Here is a 24,863-nt window from a genome sequence, read left to right as displayed (position 1 = left end):
CTTTTCAGAAACATCCAACCATACGGACATCTTGAAAAAGCTGGACAACTTAATACCAATAAAGTATTTCACTGTATTAAAGCTGCTAAACTGACTATCTAATCCGTCTTAAAAAAAAAGAAAACAAAGAAAGAGAAGAGCCGGTTGCTCTGTCGGTGCTCATAGTCCATAATGCTTTTTAGTCCTTGAATTTATTAATAATAGCGATAATGCTAATAATAAGAAAAGAAGACGACGTTAAGCTCTTCACATTTATCTTCCACTATTTTAATTTAATCGCTGAGAAGCGTATTTTAAACTGAAGAATTTGGGTCAGTCAAGTCACGGATTATTGCATATACTCGAGATTGTTACTAAAGTATTTAGGATTGTTACTAACACTTAGGACTACTGCTTAAGGTATTTGGATGGACTGCAGGTACTTGGAATTGTAACGATAACTTGATTTTGCGATGTTACAGAAATGTTACCCAGGAATGTGTAAATATTTAGATTGTTGCATATATTGACAATTTCGATTGTTTCAAGTCCTTTCTTACTTGAGTTTGCTGCGAGCGCTTGATGTAATATAAAATTATTTATAATATCCATTTATATATATACATGTAAAAACAATTTGAATTAAAATGCAGTCATACAAGTTACACAAGATTAACACAATCACAAATATTAACTTATACATGTGTACAAGTATGTTTGCATAATTAATTAATTCTTTATAATAATGAAATAACTTTATAAAACATTTCTCATCAAGAGTATCATACGTTTAACGAAAAATTCCCAACGTAATGGTATTGAACGTAAATTCTTTTTTTTCTTCTTTTTGTTTTTATTTTTGTTATGCCTAACTAAGATTATAAAATAAAATAAAAAACGATCTGAGTGTGATCGAATGCCTAGAATCTCATCATATTTACTTTCAATTGTGAGAGCCTAAGACGAGGTTAATATACTTGAAATTTCGGCAGACTAGCAGACGAGCAGACGAGCAGACGGTCGCAAACACTTGGACGTGAATATTGCAATAAAAATGCCAAATAATTATTTTTACCAAATCTCACAGCAGCACTGCACGTAGATATAATAAACTTATGCATAATACGGTTCACAAATTAAGAGGAATTTTTATTGTTAAAAGATACGAGGTCCGAATATCAATGTAAACTTTTTTATTTATTTTTTTTTTTTTATTATTATTATTATTAATTTAGTACAACTATTGTTTAATATTTCATAGAAGTTTCGCAGATGTCGTTCGGTTCGGCTGATTAATTCATAAATTAAGAATTAATTTAATTACTTTCAAAAACGAACAAATTTACAAACAATTTACAAACGACTTTTTTATTAAATGAAAATCTATTGTCTTACGATGAAAACTATACTGAAAACTATATATACAGTCCAACCTGTTTTAGTGCGGTGTTTTTTTATGCGCTTTTTTTTGTGCGATTCTTTTTGTGCGATTCTTTTTTTTTTTGCGAGATTCTTTTTGTGCGATTCTTTTTTTGTACGGTATATGAATATCGACACATTGAATTTCGCCGAGAGGTTAGGTCAATCTGAACTGTGTTGGTATCACTTTTTATGCTATCAGTGTGTATGTACACATTGCAACAGCCATTTTCATACCTATTGCATCAGGTCTATGAAGCTTCCTTTTGAGTTTTGCAAACGTTTTGACGAAATGAGCCCGACCTAATCCTTCAGTGGAGGTTATCCAAAATCTCACTCGGCTTGCTTAAAAGTTACAGACACTTACACAAAGTTAAATATTTGCAAATCGTCGAAAGAAATAGATAGACAGATAGATGCGCCACAAGCCATAGGAAATCTTAATGAACGTGGACACTGAAACCGACTTGACGGCTCATTTGCACTTGTAAGTCTTCAGCTTTGACGTTACTCTCATATACTTCATATTTATCTAATACATAGTTCTACAAAAACAACTAAGAACATTACAGTCGGCTCAGGCGATTGCAACTGAATATTTTTTTACGCATCATAGTTGTCCTATAAAAGATCGAAAAAAAAGGAAAAATATAAATTTGCATATTCTATAATATTGGGTGGACATGGCTGAATTTTTCCAGTTTTCTAGAGCGAGGGGGAGAAAAAGACACGACAGGCAAACGTGGTTCCAGTTTTAATTCTGTAGGCGTGTTCTTCGATCTCTTTGAGCCATTTTCGAACTCTTTTGCAAATTTGTGGGAGATAGTTTCGTTTTCTTTGCGAACGCGAGAATGTGTATCACAGATACTACGCAGTTTGGTAGACGGACAAATGGACGGATCTACGGGCGGATATTCTTAAGTACATTCCGAATTTGGAACAGGCCAAGAATTTATATCGATGAATCGATGGTATATGATGCTTGCTTCTGCGCCATATAAAGGTATTGAAAAAAAAAATTAAGTTTTAATAAACTATAATATTGGATAGGCGTGGTCAACTTATTCCACTCTTTTACAGGTGCTCAAACATCGACCATCGAATATTCGTTCGAATAAGCATAGCAACAATTTTTTATTCCCTTTAAAAAGCAGAGGTCTTCTCAGTTTGCGTGGTGGTGTGGGCGTGTCCTTGAATCAATTTGGCTCATTTTCAAATTTTCAATGCCAACCTCCTTGCAAAAGCTTCCAATGTTTGCAACATACATTACGCCGATTTAGAATTTTATTTTGATCAAGAGTATGTGTACTTTGTGGGGTCTCTGATGCTTCCTTCTACGTGTTGCAAACGTTTTGACAAAATGAATATACCCCTCATTCTTTTGGTAATGGGACTAATTTTGAGATTTGCAATATGATAAAAAATAAGTTATAGACAATCAAACAAGCTCGGGAAGACAGTCGCCCTCACATACGGAAGCGGGAATCGCCAGTTGATGGTTGCAAGTTTAATGGAATTATTTCAATATTTCAATATTTTTTTTTTTCACACAAAAGTTAAGATAATACAAATTTTTCAATCCTAGTTCATTAATATATAGTAGTAGTAATGGCATTGGATCCGAATTTAACCATTAGACGACATTCTTGGAAATGCTTTAGTATAAATTTTGTGTCATTGAATAGCATAGGGATTCTATAAGAATCGACGTATTAAACAGGCAAGAGACACTAGTTACTAGGGCTAGTACTGCCGGTACAAGACGTCCTTCATATTTTTATAAAGCAAGTTATGTTAACAGAAATATCTTCTCTCAAGCAGTTTTAAAGGACTTTTCAAAACATTTACAAAACGTTTGTCGTCTGCGTGGGGACACGTATGCGACACCCAGAAGGACTTGAGATAGATCCACCTTTTATTATAACGATTTAAAATCATCTTCGAATCACTTTCTGAATCGATTGAAGCTTGTCGGTCCGTCTGTCTGTTCTCTTATGTTCAATTTACAGGACGCATTTTTTGAGATATTCTAATGAAATTTGGTACACATTTTGTCATATTTTGGGCCAAGGACAAACACTATTGATTATGGTTTGGATCGGATCACTTTTTCGACCAATTTAGGATAACTGTGAAGTGTGGTATAGAGCTAATGAGAGATAATGATGATGATGATGATGATGATGATAATGACGATGATTTATTTTCAATAAAACACTGTTTCAATTACAACAAACTTCAACGTAAGTGATAATCACAGACTAATTTTCAATAACAGCAAATTCAATAATAGTAATGGCTAACAGCTATTACATAATCTAAAATAATGAATGATTAACAAAAGATTTGATATTATTGATTGATAATGCCATAATTGTCATAATTGAATATTATGCTAAGCTCATTATTTAATGCCGATATTTATTGTCTTTTATATTGCTTCATTTCAATTTTATTTATTTATTTATTTTTTTTTTTTTTTATTTTTTTTTTTTTTTGGTAATTTTCCCATACACATTACATAATTAACATTATTTGCCCACAAGTTAAGCGGACACAGAATACCGATAGGCATTTAAATATAATAAGCAACTAATTCATATGCTCGATGTGTGATATTTTTTTTTCTTCATTGTACAATATTTGAATATAAAATTACATACGTAGTAAAAAAATGGGTTAAAATTTATTGCATTTTAATATGGCTGCACTTAATCGGAAATGTCTGCCAAAAACGAGAATCTCTTTCACGCTAACGTTAACTGAAACAAATAATCAAATATTTTGTTGATCTTTCGATTATATTGAGATGTCTGTCCATTGGACAACTTACTACAAAAACATATCTATGCATTAAGTTAATTCATAATTTTGGACGGCTAACATACAAATAATGTAACGCATAAGAAACTCAAGTCCCTTGTGTGATGTCCATCCAAGCGATATTTCATCAAAATCCTATTTTCTTTACACCTAATACTACTTATGTTATAGTGTGTATTAAGTATGTGCATTTTTTGAATCCTTTTAAACTTGTCTGCATGTCTGCGTGCGTCTTGCCGTCTTATGTCCGACTACGTAGCTCCATTTGAAAAAAGTCTTTGGATGGAAAAAATTTGCAATTTTCGAATTTTCGCGACAAAAACTAACGGGAACGTAGAAACTTGGGATCTGATGGATCGATTTTCGAAATTCTCTCTCCGATAAACATACATACAAAATATAACAACAGAATGTAGAACTTTGGCAATTCTATGATCAATTTTTCAGGACCGTTCGCATCTACAGGCCGTTTAAAAAATAGGTCAAGTATTATTTTAGACGACATGGTGCAATTTAATGGCCCACTATAATATTTTTATTTGTTTCATTTCTTTATTTTCTTTTTCGTTTACTCATTACTTTGTTGACTTGTTACGGCCTGCACGACTTATGGTACGAGAATATATTAAGTTTGTACGAATGTATGCCACTACCAGATGGACTTGAACTAGACTTAATTTTTATCATACTAATCGAAGTTTGTCTGTCCATCGGCCTATGCCTGCTCTGTTTCCTAGTATTCAACCCATAGGACGCAGTTTCTGAGATATTGTGATGAAATTCGGTACCCTGGTGTGTTTCCGGCCATGAAAAGCCCGAAAGCTCTTGAAAATGATTACGATCGGACCAGTAACGCCTTATTCCAAAAGCCCCATATAACTGTAAAATACTGTAGGGTATTAAAGGTAGGCCTTGACCGACTATAGTGTTTTTACGAGGTTTATTTATTTATATATTCGTTTATTTATTCACGTGCATAGTATCCAAAATACAATCAGAATTCACCTCAACTATGCAATAATAAGAAATTTCAAATTAAGCTTAAATTTAAAAAAAATTAATATCAACGGATTACATAAAAAGAGAGAGAAATTATAAGCAAAAACAATTTGCATATTAATTAAATTGAAAGAAAAATAAATAATCAAATAAAACGAAAATAAAACAAAAAAAACAATTTATGTTGGTAGTGCAAAATTGAAATTTGAAACTTTCATCTTAAGCAAGCGCGATGTACGCAGAACAGAACGTCTATTAAGAAGATCGTCATTATAGCTCAACTCAAAATCATCCCGCTTTGAATAGCGGCAGGCAGCGTCCTGGCAGTTGAGAGATAGCACTAACGGGAAGTTTTCGTAAAGGCTCTAATTACCTTAAAATCACGTGTGTGTTGAACATTGAGGTGAACAAAGACGGCCTTCAGAGAGAGAGAGAGAGAGAGAGAGAGAAGTTTGCCACAATACCCAATCTCTCATATCTACCACTCCAGCTTCGTAGAACACTCTGCAAATGGTGGAAAGGAGTGGTGGGGGAGCGCGGACGTAAGCCATCAGGTTTCTTCTGACATAGCCATTTACACCAGTGTAGACGTTGAACAATAGAAGAAACAACTCCTGAAAAAGGCTATTCATTGATCAACCTGTATGGGAAGAAAGGAAAGGACCAAAGAGGGAAGCGCGGTTCCAAAACTATCAAGCATTAACGGCGCTAACATCGTTTCCCATCTCTTATAGAAAGGAAATAACTGACTTATTCATATATATTCTCTCCGTTTATGTCGAAGAAGAAAAAGAACAAGTGATAAACTTATTTAAGCTTTCTTCTGTAACTACTTCGGCCCCATAAGTTCCGAGCTAATTCTTTAATCCTCATCGCATATTCTTACTTTTTCTCTCAATTTCAATGAAAAACAGTTGCATTGAACCGATAATATAAGAATGCAAACTATATTGGATTGGAAAAATACTTTAAGGCGAACTCCTTCTAGTTATTTACTGAAAATATTTTGTTTATATTCTTTTGCTTAAATTTAATAAAAATCAATTTTGAAAAAGAAAAATTTTCAATTGTTGACAAATGCCATAAGATCGTCACAATTTACAATTTCATCGTCAAACGGTGTATCTGTATCTGTATCCATCTTTGCTATTTGAAAATATTTATTCGTTTATTTGTATTGGAGTTGTAAGTGTAAAAACACAAAATGAAATAAATGAAAAATAAAAAAAAAAAAAATTATAAAAATTAAAAATTAATTGAAATATTGTGGCAAGCATTCAGGTGGCGAGCGTTTTGGTTTACTAAGCTTTTATGCGTTGCTTTTGTAGTTTATTTTGTTCAGTGCCAGTTCAATGCTAATCATTAGGAAATACTTTATGTTGTATGTTGTTAGCGATTTTTATTGACGATAAAGTCATTTTGTCGCGGAAACTGCTTTTTTTTACATGTGCAGCAATGTATGCGCTTGTGTTTTTATGTGTTTGTGTGTGTGTGTTATCATTAATTTATTCAAGACACCGTAACGTATCATTAACATTAGTTTCATATGAAAATATCAAAACCATTAAAATAAAATCAAATAATTCATTGGGTTGAAATGAAAGTTTGGCGGCAAAAAAAAAAGTATTGATCATAAGTTTTTCTCCACCACCGAACCGAACGATGAGGGGTATATTCATTACGTTAAAACGTTTGCAACGCCCAGAAGGAAGCTTCAGAGACCTCACAACGTATATTTATTCTTGATCAGCATCAAACCCTAAATCGATTTAAACATGTCCGTCTGTCTGTCTGTTGGTCTCTTGGTTGGTTCTCCTGGCTGCAAAACTGCAGCTATCGACTTCAAATTTGGCCGAAACAGCGGAAACTCTCGCAGGCATATTGATATTGAAAATGGACCAAATCGGTCCTTGGGCACGCCCACATTATACCTCCGTTTTTCAAAGGAAATAAAAAATTTGGTTTTTTGCTCATTAGTCATAAACTAAAGCAAATAAATGTACAAAAATACGAAAACATATTCTATCGGCGATGCTGTAGCATTTGCACATAAAAATGGGAAAAATTGACCATGCCCACTCAATATTATAGTGTATCAAAACGTATTTATTCTTTCAATTCGTTTATAGCGAGCAGAAACAAGCTTCAAAAACCCCATAAAGTATACAAATTCTTGGCCAGTTTCAAGTCTTGAATGCACTTAAACATGTCCGCCTGTTCGTTTGTTTATCTGTCTGTCCGCGCTACTGTGTAGTACTTGTGGTCAAGCTTCTCCCGTTACTGAAAATAAAAATATCGCGTTCAAATTTGAAATTGACCTAAACTTTTCAAAGGGCATGCCTATAACGCCCATATGCCTCTGGAACAAAAACTTTTATTTCAAAAATAAAAGAAATCAACTGCGCCCATTCGATATTATAGAACATGAGCATTTCGTTTTTTTATCTTCTTTTGGGGTAAATAATGATGAATATAAAAGATTCGGTCACGACCGACTTTGATTTTTTTTTTTATTTTTGTTAATAAAATTCTTTAAATTTGCAATAAGTTTTCATAGATTAAAGCGATTCAATGTGCATCTGTATGTAGGGTAATCAGATGAATTTTTAATTTTTTTGTTAAAAATTTTTTTTTTTTATAAAGACGATGTTCAGAATGAAAGAAAATTTATATAGTCTATTGTATTTTTACGGCGCTCTCTTTATTTGACATATTTCTTATTGCATGCATGTTCTTATAGTATTTGTCGGACCTTTGCTGTAAGAAATAAAGCTAGCAATTTACATTGTAAGAATAGGGTTCGGTTTATGGTTGTCGTTAACGAGCAAACCCCGATATCGGATTTGAATTTTGGGTTAATAGTACTCGATTGCGTATGAGTGTTTTCTCGAAAGAAAAATAGCTATTGAGCTTCATATCTAAAGGGAAAATTAAATGAAATGTCAATACAAAACATATATATACATATGTATGATAAATTTAATGGTCGTAGGGAGATGACTTAGTCTCTGAAGTTTCAAATCAAATAATTATTTTCGATACTTTCGACGTTTTGGCGCTATAAAACATCAATATGGAACTAGCGAAACAATTTCAGGGAAAGATGAAAAGCGGTCTTATAGCATTTCTGAAAGCTATTTAAAAACTATTCTGGAAACGTGATATTTAGAGTCTCTTCGGGTAGAGCAGAGTGTACGGACAAATTTAATATAGTCATTGTAAATATCGAGGTAACTATTAAGAAAAGAAGAATTAGACAACTTAAAATAATAGAGGCAGACTTAATTCAATTTATTAAACTCTCTTTTATATATTTCTTTCTTATCCTTACTTCATTTTCAATTCTCAATGTAGAGGGCTTAATATGAGTATGAAAAAATCTATTAAAGACACAGCGAGTTAAATTTTCAAACAACAAGAGGTAAAAGAAAGACGAAGCATTTATAGAAGTAAAACCTAGGATAGACGAACTTGAACGGGACATATCATAATGTAAATGAATAAGAAGAGCATACTCCGTCAGGTTTAGCCAACTATTGGCTAAAAAGTTAGGCACTAACAGATGTGTGCCAACAAAAATGAAAAGAGACATCTCCATAGCAGGGTTGTTAACTTTACAAAAATCTCCACACCATAGAAGTAAAAAAATTCTACACCTTCGCTATGAGCTGAAGACATCCCAGAATTTGTAAAGTTTCATATAAAAGACACCTGGATCGCTAGCTTTGCTTGCGTGAAATGAAAAATATGCTCCTTATAGTTACAATCGAATTTAGCGAACACTCGTTAAGAGTGCTACTGAAAGTAGCAAATTTACTTATCCTTCAATTCACCTTCGCCTGTTGCAGTTAACATAATGAAGGGACTTACAAGTGTACTCATCTTATCATTATGTTGTTCTCATGTCAAAACTGCTGAGGTCCTACACACATAATAATAATGTAACTGTAATGCTGTCCGGTTCACTCAATTCGAAACGCGCCACATTACATTATAACATCTCCAGAGCTATTCTCAGCTTTCCAACAGACTATAGTCCGCAATCATCTTTTCGTTTGACTTTGATAACTTTGAGAACGGCTGGAATAAGCAAAGTGATGGCGGGACACCGCTAAGATGATTTCAATCAAATTTGTTAAGCATTTTGCCGTTGCCATCTCTTTGCCTCCCATTTTTAACACTCTTCGCTGTCGCCTTTTGCCATCCTCACTTCATCTATCAACAGGTATTTTAGAATTTAGTCAGAAAAAGGACACACTCCGCCTACGTTAGTATACTTCTTTATTTTAGTATTTCGTCGCCTATGTTAGTTATCTTTTTTAATATTTAACCGTTTCCAATATTCGTGCCATCTTCTCTTGAATAGTTATGTGCACTTCTACTATAGCTTTCCTTATCCTCTGTTTGTTTACTATCGCTTTTTTTTAATGCATGATGATGATCAAAGAAGATGGTGTCATTGATAGGACGCATGATGGCCTATTTTCTGAGATTCAGTAATTGGCAACGTTCTGCCGTCAATGGCGGTTACAATTGATCACTGCAGCAAGCAAAAAAAAATGTGAAAACTTTTTCTTTTTCTATTACACCCACACTTTAAATTGATGTAGGCCCGTTCGTCTGTCAATCCTTGGTAAGCATTCTCCCGATCGCAACAATTAAGTTGGCAAAAATTCTTGCATGCATGTTGGTATTGAGAATGTGCCAAATTGGTCAAAGCACACGCCTACGATAAAACACCTCCTTTTTTTCTTTTGCTCATTACTAATTAAAAATAGCTAACACTATGAAAGCTTCGACGCATATTCTATGGGTTATCTTCCAATATTTATATAAAAATTAAGAAAATTCGGCCATGCCCGCCAATACCGAAAATTCATTTTTTTTCTCAGTTTCTTGCGAAAGTGGTGAGCATAAAAAATGCGAACACAGCCCGTTATTTGTCCATTCCCCATTTCTTTTCTCTTTTCATGTTAGGTAAAGAAATGAAACCCTCCATCACTAAAATAAGAGATGGTGCGAAACTATGTCACTTTTAGTTATACGAAATCGATCGTAGTCAAATTATTGTCACTTTTTTTGTCGTAGACACTCCCCGTAGTACTGTCTACAACCACGACATTTACAAAGCGAATGAATTCGTATGAGTAGTTCAATATCTTTCTGTATTTCACTAATCCAATCCAATAATAATGATCGACCGCGTTATGCTAATGCCTCTACATTCATATTCTGAGTTGCACATAATTTCATCTAAGTTAATATATGTTTATATCTTTTCTATCTAGAATTTCTATATAAATTTTGCACTTGTCTTTCGTTTTAATTTACTTATAGTTCATAGATTTTACAAGAAGGAATGAAAGAGCGATATATAGAAAAAGAGAGTGAAAGAGAGAGAGAGAGAGAGAGAGAGAGAGAGAGATAGTTAACAAAAGATATATATCCCTAACAAATGCTCTCAGTCCCCCAAGCCTTTTTTTATTTAACTAAGTTTACAGAACGAAAGGTTCTATATCTCAAAAGAAAAGAAAAAATTAAGAAAAAATATCTGTTGTCAACGTTTAAAAATGACGTTATTGTCGTCTTACCCTAAAAAACAAGCGGGTTTTTAAGCTTTTAACCGAAAAATAAAAAGAGAAACAACAAAAAAAATAAAAGGCAAAAAAACGTTACTTAAAGTGTCAAAGTGACACGTGACTGCAATTCCTAATAAATGAATAAACTGCCTTAACGTTAACTTGATTTTCTTTCTTTAATATGCCAAAAGCATTGCTTTTTAGCAATAAACTAAAGACACTTCCTTGTTAAATACCTACATATATATGAATACCTCATCAAAACAACCCACATACAATAATATTCAAAGATAGGAATATTTTGTGTACTGTGATCGCACTTGTATATATATATATATATATATATATATATATACGTATGTACGTATGCATGTGTGTGTGTCTGTATTTACCTGATTGCGTAGCAATGTTTTGAAAATTATATTTCAGTTCTCTTGAAATCAACGACTCTCTATGCTGTGAAAAATATGACAAGATGTGTAACGTTTCACATTTCAGCATGAAATGAACGATGAAGAATTTATGTCTTAGTATTATTATATAATAATCTTCATATGATGCTTCAAATATTATTAAAATGTTAAGAAAAGTTTACCTTTTTCTATACGAAAAGCATAATTATAATCATTATTGATTCGTTTTGCTTTTGAATTTCAGGTTTTCGTTTAGATCTTAAGTCTCACTTAACAATCACTAATAACAAAAACAATGAAGAGTAGTAAACGATGGTTTCTGTTAGCAGTTGGTAAGTGAGTCTTTCCGAGAAACAATTCAAATTCAAAAACTTAAGTTTGCTGCCTATGGCGATAAGGTTTAATAAATGTAGACTTTCTTCTTCTTAGTTTTAGCCACATTTAATAGCATAAGTGCTGCTGGACCGTTTAAAAAAGTTTCTATAGCCACATCAGCGAAAAGTATAACATCAGCAGCAGCAACAACAACAACAACATCAACAACAACAACGACTAGTACAACACCATCACCAGAAGAGGCGACTAGCGATGAAGGTGATGAAAAGGTATTGTACAATATTATATTGTTTGCTTTATTATTTATTAGTAACAAACCGTTATTTACGATTAGATACACTATTCGATAACGAGAGCAACCGTATCCCTTATTAAGGAAGATATACTTATCAATATTCGATTCGCTTTAAAGACGGATTTTTGATAACTATTAACTCAAACTAATGCATTAATGCATTGCAAAAGCAAATTTTAAAGATAGACGTACTTACTCCTAGGTGTGTCAATTTCCTCTAGAAAACATTTCCACCAGATTTTAGATCAATTTTTCTCAGCCCCTCTATAGACTAGTTGTACTCAAGGATGAGAGATTTAATTTCTCAAAACTTTTACGACGCCCGGAACGAAGCTCTAGAGATCCCACAAAGTATATACATTCCTGATCAGAATGAAATTCTGAATTGACTAAGCCATATCTGTTTGTCTGTCTATCTATGTGCGGTATGTCGGTAACACTCGCCTGGTCGCAAAAATTAAGCTATCAGCTTCAAATTTGATAGAAACTTTGAACACTCTTGCAGGCTGGTTGGGCTAAATCGGCCCACAGTACCACGTAAACTGAAAATAAAATAATTGGTTTTTTGCTCATCGCTCATAAACTCCAGCAAATAAATTTACAAAAATTTGAACGTACATTCTACGAGCGATTCTATAACAGCTGCACACAAATGAGAAGAACTAACTACACCTGCCCACTATCACTACTGTCTGTAAAAATATAACTTTTTTTTCAAGAATCTTATAACGCGTAAAAGCAAGCTTCAAACGAATTCTTAGTCAACTTCAAATTCTGAATACGCCTAAGCATGTCCGTCCGTCAAACTTGTAGTATCTGCGGGGTGTGTGTTCACGTTCGAAAAAATGAAGATATGCCTGGAAGATGGAATGGACACGTACGCATGCGTGTGCCATTGTGTTCATAATTTCATACTTGCAATTCAGATTTTCCATACTTCCGGGTAAACCACCCCTATTACTCTCCCCCTTGGATTAATTGTATTAGGAGAAGCAATCAACCTAGCATATGCCAGGCATCCATCACATTATATTATCATTACCTTTTCGATAACCTACTAATTGTGCTTTGGACCTCCTGAGTAGCTGGATACATTGGTGAGGAAATCTGCACGCACACGAATCCTGATACCCTCGACGACTCTCCGACGGAAGGATCCCCGTCGCCGAGGAAAACGAGGTAGAAATTCAAATTCGACCAAATCAAACTTATTTGCTCCCTTAGGTATATTTATAACAATCATCGGTTTTCCTTTGGATGTTCGCCATCCCGTTAAATCGATATACCTTTATTTTGAAAGTTTGCATTCGGGAAGTTGTGTTCGCTATGCTGCCTATATTCTTAATATTATGACACAATACAATTGCTTTTGTCTCTCGAAAGCTCGTATCTTCTCGCCTATTATCGAAATAATATTGTAAGCGTTTCACTGTCTATTTTCAATAATAAAAATATTTAAGCAAACTTTCGAAAACAAAAGTGTTTGATACAAAGTTTAATTGCTTTTCAAAGCAATTCCTTATTTGGTTGAAACATGCATGCGTTCCACTTACTTACACTAAAAATTTCAAATTAATAACATTTTGTTATTGTTTATATGGTAAAATTTCAAGGTGAAAGTAACATTAGTTTGTCTATTCAGATCACGTCCATAAAGAATAGAATAAAATAATAGTGTATTCTATAAAAATGAAAATATTTTGATTTATGTTTAGGAGTTAATGACATTTGTATTAGTTTTTTGTTTTCTGTCGGGATATAGACAAAGCGAATGAATGCGTAATCGCAAGATCATTAAAGATAAGAACCTGTTTATTTTTATTTTCAGTCGGACAATAACAATTCAACGGGACATTTGAAAAATTCCAAACTAACTGGTATACCGCAAATCGATTATATATGGGATCCAAATTTACCTCGAGAATTAAGAGGGTAAGCATTTTAATCGAGCTATCATTGATTATATATTTTAATTTCAAAAATGTGTACATCTTTCTAGTTTTAATCTATCCAGTTATCCATTTTTTGCCACAGTACCGCCAGAGGAAGATATACATTTTAAATGTGATGGCTTGCATGATGGTTTCTACGCTTCTATTGAGCACAAGTGTCAGGTAACTCTTAAGACTAATAATTCTTAATAATTATCTTGACCTGAATTATCTAAAGCATATGACCATCCATTCATGTGCTCACAATGCAAGAAAACATTCGCATAAATGTTCATATTAATGATTTGTAAATTAATTAACTACGGGAACTTCAAGTTAAACATTGTATTTAAACAACGACCCTAACCTCCAAATTAGCAAAAAAAAATTACGATTCATTGTTGTTTTGATTGCAGGTTTACCATCATTGTGTTTATGGTATACGGCACGATTTTTTGTGCGCCAATTTTACAGCCTTTGATCAGAAAACGTTCATATGTCATTTTGTATCGGATGTTGACTGTGAAGGTTCGCAGAAGTATTGGAATCGGTATGTTAATATTATTATTATTATAACATAAATCAAAAGTTTTTAGCCTCTAACAATAACTTAGGAATGACGATTTATATATGGCAACAACAACAACGTCGACCACCACAACGACAACAGAACCTCCTCCGACGCCTAAAAGACGTCCGGTGAGACCATTGAGGCCTTTAAGACGACCTGTAAATCGCCGACCCATAGACGATTATTACTATGATGAAGAAGAATATGATGAGGAATATTATGAAGAGCGTTTGAACCGGCGACGCAAGCAGAGACCTCGTCATCGCAAGCCCATGGTCGATTATGAAGACGATTACCTCGAAGATGAAAAACACATGACAGACTTAAGACCTAGGTAATAAACACACTTCAAGATGTTGTCGATAACTTTTATAAGCGTTATTTATTCCTCTCTCTTAGACGTCCGAATTCGAGAGATCGTTTCCGTGATGATCCTGATGTCGATATTGATGACGATTACGAAGTTGAACGTCGCAAACTTGATCGCACAAAGCCTCGGGCTAAACCTGTAGTAACCGCTGAACGTCGGAAGATAAGTAGCCGAAAACCGGGCTCACTAGTTGGACGTGCGAATGCGGATGAAAGACGTAGCCTAAGCGAAGACAGGCCGATTACGAGTCGCAAAAAATCTCAACCTGTGTTGACTGATGAATTTACTGAGCCAGTCGAATCACCACCCCGTCGCATATCTGGTCGCAAACGTGTTAATGATAGACGCCCACCTCCCACTCCCTCAGCTGCTAGTGATCTTGACGATTTGGACGAGTACGAGAAACCCCACGCCCATGCTTTCGATCAAGATGCTGATGCTGCCGAAGAAGATGTAGCACCCAAACTAAAAACCACATCTAAACCATTAGAAGAATTCATTACACCTAAAGCAGCGCCATCATCAGTGTATGCCCGTCCTAGAGCACCACCGCGAATTTCCCGGCCAGTTCCTATAAACGAAAAAAAAAAATTTCAGTATCCTGTGCAGAAAACAGCAACTACGATAAGACCTCCTCTCGCCTCATCGCAGGACGATGAAACCGATTATTATGAAGATGAAGATTATGTGGACGTACCAGCACAACGAGGTCACTCACGTAGACGCATCGTAGATGATGTGCCAATCGAAGAAGATGAATTGCCCACAGCCAGAAGACGTAATCAAAAACCTACTAGAACTCTAAGAAAACCCACAGTCGAGCCCAAAAAATCAACAACAGTAGTTGATGAAGAAGATTATGGTGTTGAAGAACGTTACGTAGGTCGTGGTATTAATCGTCGAAGAAATGGTTACTTAGGCCGAACACGCAATCGTGCAAATGTTAACGATGATGTTGACTTTTTTGACGATGAGTACGATGAACGTCCAGCTCGACGCTCAAGACCCAACGGACGGAAAAGTGCCAAGAAACCGCGAATTCCCGAGCCTTCTGAAGAAATAGATGAGGAGGAATTTGAAAGTGAGCTTGAGCAAAAACCATTAAGAAGTCGACCATCAACTGTTGGTATAGGTCGACGCAAAGCTGCACCTAGTCTACCGAGTCGTTCACGTAGCCCGCCAATTCCTCCAATTACTAGCGATGAGTCAGAATCAACGCAAGTTGAGGATGCAGATCCACCAACTGCACCCGGTAAAAGCCAGGCAGCCGTAAATCGTCCAGCCTCGGTACGTGTAGTCAAGCGTCCATTTTTACCTTCACGTGGTGGCAGTCCGTATTTACCGCGCGGTCTTCAACCTGTCGGTGTTGCCCTTAAGCCGCTTGATTCGCAAACCACCGACACCAGTCCGAGTTCCATGCAAATAAATATGGGTTCTACCATTTCCGGTGTACACTTGCTTGAGCACGGTGTTCCTTTATTGCGTGAAGCGGGACCGCGCACCACATTGCCACCACGTAGTCCCCTACCGGTATCGCAACCACGTACAGAACCGCAAACTTCAAACAAGGCGACTTTGGATGAGCTATACGAGACCGATTACGACGTCACGCTTAATGATGCTCTCAATCCAACGCTTAAACCGCTATCGCCGCATCAGCCTCATCACAATCATCACAATCAGCCTCAAAATAATAACCAAAACAATAATCGTCCGTATCAAAATGGTTTCTCTTCATCTGATCCATTTGTAAATAGCAATCCATCATCCGCTGCCAATTATCATTATCATCAATCTGTGCCACCGTCACCATCACCATCACATCAAACACAGTCACAATCTCAATCTTATCATCAACAACCACAACAACAACAGCAACAATCAAATGAAAATAATAATTTCAATAGTGATTCGTATTTTTCATCAACAGATATCCGCCGGCGTACGATTATCTCAGCGCCGCAAATACAATCAAGAAACGGATACGGCTCGAGAATGACACCTATATCACAACAACAACAACAACAACAGCAAGAAAAACACCAACATTATTATGATGATTATGATTACTGAGAGAAAATCTAAAATAAATCCAATGAAAATTATGGCCATTTAGCCATTTAATGTATGTACTTGTATCTCTATTGTTAAAGCTATTTTTCAAAAAAAAAAAAAAAAAATAATCCTATAAAGGTCGTAACAGATATTCTATTTATTTATAACGACGATGATGAATATGTCATCGCTTTCATTTCTACAATTAATTCTCTCCTCATCGCATTCGTCTATCTTAATTTCTTCCAAGTTGAAAAGACCCTATTCCAAGTCAATTTCCAATTCTTCTTTACATTAACGTGTATTGTATACGCTAACAAATCTATTCGCCTAACAATTTTTAATCATACTTCGTACTAAGCTATTACCTAAACTCTCTTCATGATATCAAAATTTGAAGGAAGTTCATCTATACATATTATAATGTAATCCCGGATTATTTTACTTTAGCTATCAAAATTCGTAAATCAATGAAGCGTTCTGTGATAGAAACAAGCGATAACAAGACCGATGTTAAATTTGAGAGAAAACTGAATTCTATAAAATATTCAGATCGAAAAATAGATCAGATATTTCAAACATAAAGCCTCCATTATACTATCTTAAATTAACTAAATCACGGGTTGAGCAAGCCTCTCGTAATTCTTAAAGATGATACTCATGCAAGCAAATGTACAACAGGTACATTTTTGTAATTGTTATATAGCTAGTTGATTCGATGACCAAAGATTGTCGAATAGGCGTGTCGTTCGAAAAGTTTAAATCGCTTTCAGACACTTTTGCCGATTTGTAAGCGATATCTTCATTTTCGCTAACGGGAGAAGCTTTACCACAACACACAATTGTGTAGACAGACAAATGAACACACGGACAGACACACATGTTTAGATGCATTCCGAATTTGAAAGTGTCCAAGAATTTATATACTTTATGGATTTTTTTAAACTTGATTCTGCGTCTTATAAAGGCATTCAAAAAACAATTAAATTTTAATACACTATAATATTGAGTAGGCGTGGAATATTTTTTCCCATTTTGTGCACAAATTCTACGCCATCGTCCATAAAATATGCGTTCACATTTTTGTAAATTTGTTCGCTATAGTTTATGAGTAATAACCAACAAAACAATTTTTTATTCCTCTTGAAAAACAATGGGGGTCTCAGTTTATGTGGTACTGTGGGCGTGCTATCCCATCGATTTGGCCCATTTTAAGTCCCAACCTGCGTGCAAAAATTTGAAGTCCATAGCTTTATTTTTGTGACCAGGAGAATAATTAAAACAGAAATTACACCGGCGGAGTGACGCAGAGATAAACAGACGGACGTGCTTAAATCGATTTAAAATTTGATACGGATCAGGAATAAATATACTTTGCGAGGTCTCTGATGATGCTTCCTTCTGGGCGTTGCAAACGTATTAAAAAAATGAATATCCCCCTCAGCGTTCTGTGGTGGGTATAAATAGCTTTTCATAGAAGCCTTATCAAATAAAGATGGACAACGTGTCTACTTTATAACGAGAATAGTGTGATTTCAGGCAAGAAGATTAAAATTTGGTAAATTTGACTTCCCTTCAGTTTCATATAAGGGCTACCATAAAACAAGTAGCAATATTTGACATTTTATCAGAAAAATAAATAAAGAATTCTATCAGACGAAGGGATCTAGAATGGTGTAAAATATTTAATCGGCCTTACCCGACTATTATGACTTTTGCACTTGCTATGAGTTTTGAACATTCTATGTAAAGCGATTATAAAATTCTTGTATTTTACGTTACCTTCCTTTTTACATGTACGATAAACGACTTACCTAGTCGCGTAACTCGAATTAAATGTTATACAAGAGGATCCGTCAACTCCGTCCAAGTCGTGGAGCAATTTCCATCGATTCTTGTATTCTTTCACTTTTATATGATCTACAAGCACAACTTGAAATTAGCTGTTTGCCGCTAGAATCGATATTAAAATCGAAATTATTACGGAATATGTCAGCAAATTAATATCTAAAGGAAGCATTTTGTGGCCGAAGGTGATCACTAGTAAAAATCATGACTACTTTTGTAATTTAAAAATGGTTGAAAACAAAACAACCCTATAACGTTGGATGTGAATTTATATTAATTATACCCTACACCACATGTGATGCAGGCTATGTTAAGTTTACCCGGACGTGCGTAAAAAGTAAAAGGAATGGAGCCTTTATTAGAATACGCTTGTATGTCCGGATGCCCATATCGTTTTTCTGCTCAACCTATAGATCGCAATTTTTAAAGCATTTTGACGGAAAGATAAAGACTATTGAAAATGGTTCGAACCTGTCCCCTTTTTCGATCACTCTCCCCATAACGCCTCATTTGGAAAAGTCATTATATGGAAAAAGATTGCAAATCATAAGAGTAAATTAATAAAGGTATTAACCTTACCGAGTTCGGACTACGTAGAACTATTTTTTAGATACCACATAACGATTCTTAGGGCATTTAAATCCTTATATGCCAAAAAGGCCGAATTGTTAATGTTTTATTATGAACAATTTTTTCATGGCAGCGATTAGACATAAGCGAACCAAATATGAAACATATGGATCTATTTCTTGAACCCCACGCCATATAAGATTTCTCATCAATAAGAAAAGCGAATTAATATTTAATATTTAAGATGAAAATTGATTCATAGTAGTACTAATTTAGCCAAAAAAATAACTGTAGGGAATTTGGATCAAATAGGTCTCTTTTTTAGATTCTAACATATATATATATATATAGAAGGCTTATTATGAAAAGCAAGCCCTTATATGGAGTGCAAAGTCTAAATTTTAGTTTTTTTATGATGCAAACTGAAAAATGATCAAATTTTTTGGAAGGAAATTAAGTTCACAAAATTGGGTCAAGCCATACGATGTTCTGGACATCCTCTAATATGCCGGCTTTGCAAGTTTTGTTACATTATTACCAAAACGAGCGTATAAATGGGATATAGGGTATCTAACCTCGGCCTTGCCCGACGATAATGTTCTTACTTGTTTTCTATGTATAATTGAAATTCAAAATCTATCTGTTCACTCTATTTAATGCACTTTATTTATTTCTATATTATTTTATTATTAATTTGCAGGTTTTCCTATCAACTGTAAATATTGCCGCAACATATTAAGTGTATAAAATCTTATAAATCGCGCCTACAACAAAGAAAAAAAAGTTTTACGATTTGCCTGTTACGATTAGCTAAGAGCGTGTCTGCACTTTGCAAGTTTTAGTAAAAGTACTGTCTTTAAAATAAATGCTATAAGGACTCTTCTTAAATTATTATATTAAAAAACGAAAATGAAATAATACTCAAACTTCGTGATATCAAAGGACAAAGTTGTCTTTGTCTTAAAATGTAATAATTTTATAGTTCAGAAAATAATAAATTCTTTTCTTTTTTTTTTCTTTTTTTTTAGTTTTTAATTTTTTTTTTTTTTTTTTTTGTTAACGTTTACGTAACGTGTATTATTTGTAAACGACAGAATTATTTCGATCATTTTCCTATATTTATGCCGCATGTATGTATGTAAGAAAAACAACAGAAAATTTTTATTCATTTTATTTTTTAATATCCACCATCAACTTTAATTGATATATAAACAGTCATATGGCACATAAATAGCACGCACGTTACCATGGAAATAAATAGAAGAAAAATTATTAAACATTTTTTAAAAATATACACAAGTTTTTAAATATTTATACAACTTTTATGCTACCTTCTAAATTCATAAAATTAAAATTCTCCTCACTTTTACACCGATCACCGAAGGATAACTCATGATTATGGTATATTCGTTTTGTCAAATCGTTTGCAACGCCCAGAAGGAAGCATTACAGACGTCACAAAATATATATGTATATATATTCTCTATCAGCTTCAAATTCTGCATCGATTCAAGCATGTCCGTCGCTCCGTCTGCGTAATGTCTCTTGGCGTAAACGTTCTATTGGCCGCCGAAATGTAGTTATCGACTTCAAATTTGGCAGAAACATTGGAAGATCTTGCACGCAGGTTGGGATTTAAAATGGGCCAAATCGATCAATGGACACGGTCACAGTATCACGTGAACTGAAAGCTCCGCTGTTTTTCAAAAGGAATAAAAAATTGTCTTTTTGCTCATTACTCATAATCTATTGCAGATTAATGTACAAATTATTGAACAAATATTTTATCGATGATGTTGTAGCACCTGTACGGGAATGGAAAAAATTGACCACCGCTACTATAGTGTAATAAAGTGTATTAAAATTTAATTGTTTTTTTGAATACATTTATGAGGCGCAGAATCAAGCTTAAGAACCCCCATAAATTAACGTTAACGAAATGCCTACAAATCGGCTAAAGAATTTGGAATTGACGTAAACTTTTCGAAAGATACGTCTACAACGCCCACACTCCTATTCGACAAAAATTTTGCAAATAGAAAAAATCAGCCGCGCCCACTCGATATTATACAGCATGAGAACTTAGTGCTCTCATTTTCCTTCCCTTTTACAAGATAACTAACTGCGAAGGATATAAAAGATTCGGTCACGATTGAATATAATTTCCTCACTTGTTTTTTTTTTTTTCGTCTTACAACCTACGCCACTTATGATACATGAGTATTTAGTAACGTGTCCACAATTTGCTTTACCAATCGATTCAAAATCATCTTCTAAATTACATTTAATAAGTCGACGTGTTTTGGTGCAACGACGAAAGCTGCTGCAAGTAGATTAGATTAGACTACTTCTTTCGACCATTCCGCAAATAAGGCTCCGTTTAAAATACACTCATCTCTTCATTATACCGATCCATTCCGAATTAATTTTCACATCGGTCTAGTATTGTCTGTCCGTCTGTCTTGTTTTCATATATTCATTCAACCTACAGGTCGCAATTTGCTACTCTGACGTGTTTTATCCTAAGAGCGAAAGCTATGGAAAATGGTGCAGAACGGACTACTGTTTCGACCACTCCTTCTTTTGAAAAGTCATTATATGAAATAAGTGTATTAAACGAAATGCTCTAGCGTATCTAATGACGAGCCAAATGTCACTATAACGTTTGCACTTCTTCCAATCACCGAAAACACATTTCCAGACCATCTACGTGGTGACACTACTACATTAACCCATCAATTCATTTCTCAGATGATTGGAATCCTCTAGAAAAGATGGAAAAAAACACATTACCTATGCGAAATTATTTCCTTAAAATTTCGACATTCATCCCAAATCGCCCGGAAAGGATAGTTGGATCTTTTCTTGTCTTTGACAGATGCATGAAAGTGACATTTTTGGTTGCAAAAATCTTTGATGAAAAAGAAATAGGAATTATATTCGAACACATCTTCGTTTCCCGAAAAATAGATTGTCAAAACCAGGCTTACAATGACGTCATCTTTGAATTGCAAAATAAAAGTCAATTTTTTTTTGCATCCATCACAATACCAGTCGACGCAGAATCAAAAATAAAATAAAGAAATGAACACTAATATCTCGGCAAGATGGTCTAAAGTACTGTATAGGTTGTAGGAATTTTGAGATATTTGTATCGCGATAAAGGCTAATCTTGATCAATCATATTCGCCATTTTCATTAAATCCACTTTCAAGATGTTGAATGCAAATCAATTATTTGCCTCGCAAAGGATTTAACTGCGCATGCCAACTATGTAATAAAATTGAAATCATGCATTAGTTTATGTTATTTAATTCGAGACGCAAAATTTGTTTATTAAAGGACTGGCATTACTGTACAAATTTTATGAATTACGGAGTGAACAAAAAGGCTAATAGACTTTCAACGATTACGGCCACGAGTAATGCGTTAACGACAGCGATTGTGCGAATATGGAAAAATTGCACTGGAGTAGGAGGGAATTTTAATAGACTCAATTGATTGTTGCTATGACAACACATAGTCTTGTTTTAATTATCTTGATTTTTACCAGCGCCTTCATCACTTTGACTGCCCAATTGGTCAGTATCCACTGCTTCGCTCATACCACTACAACTTAAGTCCAGAGGCTTAATCACAAACGAATCGCTACGCTCTAATTCATAATGCGACGGTTGATCACTCAAGTCTTCAAAGACACTGTAAGTCAAGGCGTGATATTGATCATTGATTTTATCGACATAACCGTAGCGCATCCCAGCATCTATGGCAGTTTTAATGTTCGTAAGAAAGTGTGTGGAGACCTCTGGATGATGACGACATATATTCTTAAAGATTTCTCTAAGACTTATCGGATAACATAGATCACTTAAAACACCAGATAATAATTCACTTTTAATTAAGGGCATGTTTACAAATTCAATTTACTAAAGCTTTTCGAAATTCCGCTACAAATTTTTAAAATTTACTAAAATTTTCAATAAATTAACTTATCTCCTTAAAAATTTTTTCAAAATCATTTATGACAACAAAATTTCTGTAATAAATGAAAAAATTTGAAATTTTTCTTTAGCACGCTAGTTGTGAACGCATATAAACTTGGATGATTCTATTAGGTGCTTGCAGGTATTTTGATCATTTTTTCACTTATTATTATTATTATTATTATAATTTTAGACTAATGAAACAAATTCTTAGACTAAAAAAAAAAAAAAAAAAAAACATTGAGCACTAGCAACACAGGCTTTTGGCTCTAATTTGAATAAATGTACATTGGATAATGAGCTTAGTAGTATTAATAAAGTAATATATAGAATTGATGTTCGATTCTGAAACTGATTTTAGAATGTCGAAAGGGTTAATCGTTCCAAATACAATACTTCTAGCCAAGGAAAAGTTAAGACAGTCGCAGAGAATGTGCTTTATAGTAAGAGTTTGTCTATAACCGCAGATTGGGGAGGAAGACTTCATCAAGATCTATTGGTGAGTTGCAATTGTATGACCAAGGCGAATTTTTGAAAATGTTAGGATCTTGGTTTTCTCAACATTTGTTGGATATAAAGGTGGAGTTAATTGAGGATTAATGGAAGAGTAGTGTTGATGATGGTACTGCAGATTTTCTTATGTAATTTTCTCTTTAACTTTTCGTCCAATGTATCTTTGAAGATCCACCATTTCCATGACATCATCCATTATTAGAGGAGCAGAAGCAGCATCCTTTGCCGCTCGATCAGCCTGCTCATTTCCCAATAAACCGAGGTGACTTGGTACCCATAACATTTTAATTTTTCCCGCGGGGTTTTGTAATTATATTCCGTAATTCGTTGATGGTGTTCCATCTCGAAGTCGAAGGATTCCGAATAGCTTGTAATGCAGATAAACTGTCAGTAACAATGACGGTTTTGAGTTTGTTTTTATGGGCAAGGTTCGCAGCGTGAAGGATAGCTCTGACTTCGGTTGTGAAAGTTGAAGTACTTTCGTGAAACATGTGATTGAGAAAAACCTGTCCTGTAGCATCTACCACGGCACAAGCAGTAGACAGACCAGAAGATTTTGAGCCGTCTGTGTATAAAAGATTCCAACCAGTACTCCAGTACCAATATTTGGGGTTTTTCGGCTATTAGATTCCTGAAGACGTAATTTGGAGTATTTTCTTTCTTGTGCATAGACAGCGAGATGTCAAAAGAGCAGTCTTTCAAAATCCATGGAGGTTTCACACCAAAAGAGCGAAAAGTTTTTGAGGGAATGTTCAATTGTTTTGCGGCGTACCAACAATAGTCAATTAAAGATGGTGACTTTGGAATTTTCCTCGCAATAATAATCTTTCTCATGTCATCACCGAGAATAGATTTGTTTGAATTAAGAAGCTTGGGGACTATTTTAGCTTTTAACTCATAAAGTCTATTTTCGAAAGTTGGGAAACCAGTTTCAATTATAATATTATTTATGGGCGTGGTCCGAAAAGCATAACAACTTGCTCTGACGGCTTGGTGATAGACCGGTTTAAGGATGTTGATATTAGATTTGCAGCTATTGCCATAAATTATCAATCTTGCTTAACACAAGCATTTTGGTAAGACAAGCAATAGTGTTAATATGCGCATGGCTTCTCCAAGCAACATACTGTATGAAATTCACCCTTGTTAAAATAGAATTTTTTAAGCGAAGACAGTCTA

At 34.5% G+C, this 24,863-nt stretch overlaps 2 protein-coding genes across 3 annotated transcripts in view; one reads left to right on the top strand and one right to left on the bottom strand.

Annotated features, from left to right (window-relative positions):
- The window catches only part of LOC119645110 (nucleolar and coiled-body phosphoprotein 1), a 36,746-nt gene extending 16,339 nt beyond the window's left edge, over window positions 1-20,407 (top strand). Inside the window, exons 2-10 of one of the 2 annotated variants that reach the window (XM_038045024.1) lie at window positions 11,457-11,544; window positions 11,642-11,817; window positions 13,672-13,775; window positions 13,843-13,957; window positions 14,191-14,324; window positions 14,389-14,679; window positions 14,745-16,426; window positions 16,646-16,840; window positions 19,889-20,407. In XM_038045024.1, coding sequence (XP_037900952.1) covers window positions 11,508-11,544; window positions 11,642-11,817; window positions 13,672-13,775; window positions 13,843-13,957; window positions 14,191-14,324; window positions 14,389-14,679; window positions 14,745-16,426; window positions 16,646-16,788 — 2,682 coding nt within the window. In that variant the 5' untranslated portion in view covers window positions 11,457-11,507 and the 3' untranslated portion in view covers window positions 16,789-16,840; window positions 19,889-20,407. Of the gene's footprint in view, window positions 1-11,456; window positions 11,545-11,641; window positions 11,818-13,671; window positions 13,776-13,842; window positions 13,958-14,190; window positions 14,325-14,388; window positions 14,680-14,744; window positions 16,427-16,645; window positions 16,841-19,888 lie in introns of those variants that run through there. The other variant, XM_038045025.1, reaches the window with a different exon arrangement.
- A 955-nt stretch (window positions 20,408-21,362) lies between these two features.
- LOC119644974 lies at window positions 21,363-23,096 on the bottom strand. The gene has a single exon (XM_038044716.1). The coding sequence runs from the start codon at window positions 23,094-23,096 to the stop codon at window positions 22,719-22,721; it is 378 nt and encodes a 125-aa protein (XP_037900644.1). The 3' UTR covers window positions 21,363-22,718.
- Window positions 23,097-24,863: the final 1,767 nt, after the last annotated feature.

Source organism: Glossina fuscipes, unplaced genomic scaffold (assembly GCF_014805625.2).
Source record: "Glossina fuscipes isolate IAEA_lab_2018 unplaced genomic scaffold, Yale_Gfus_2 1, whole genome shotgun sequence".
In the NCBI taxonomy this organism is placed as follows: Eukaryota; Metazoa; Arthropoda; class Insecta; order Diptera; family Glossinidae; genus Glossina; species Glossina fuscipes.
The sequence above is the reverse complement of the archived record's forward strand: the minus strand, read 5'-3'. Positions and strand labels throughout refer to the sequence as shown.

What these genes read in the sequence shown, in the direction of transcription:
- LOC119644974 (XM_038044716.1), bottom strand. Translation starts at nt 23,096, where the DNA reads ATGCCCTTAATTAAAAGTGAATTATTATCTGGTGTTTTAAGTGATCTA.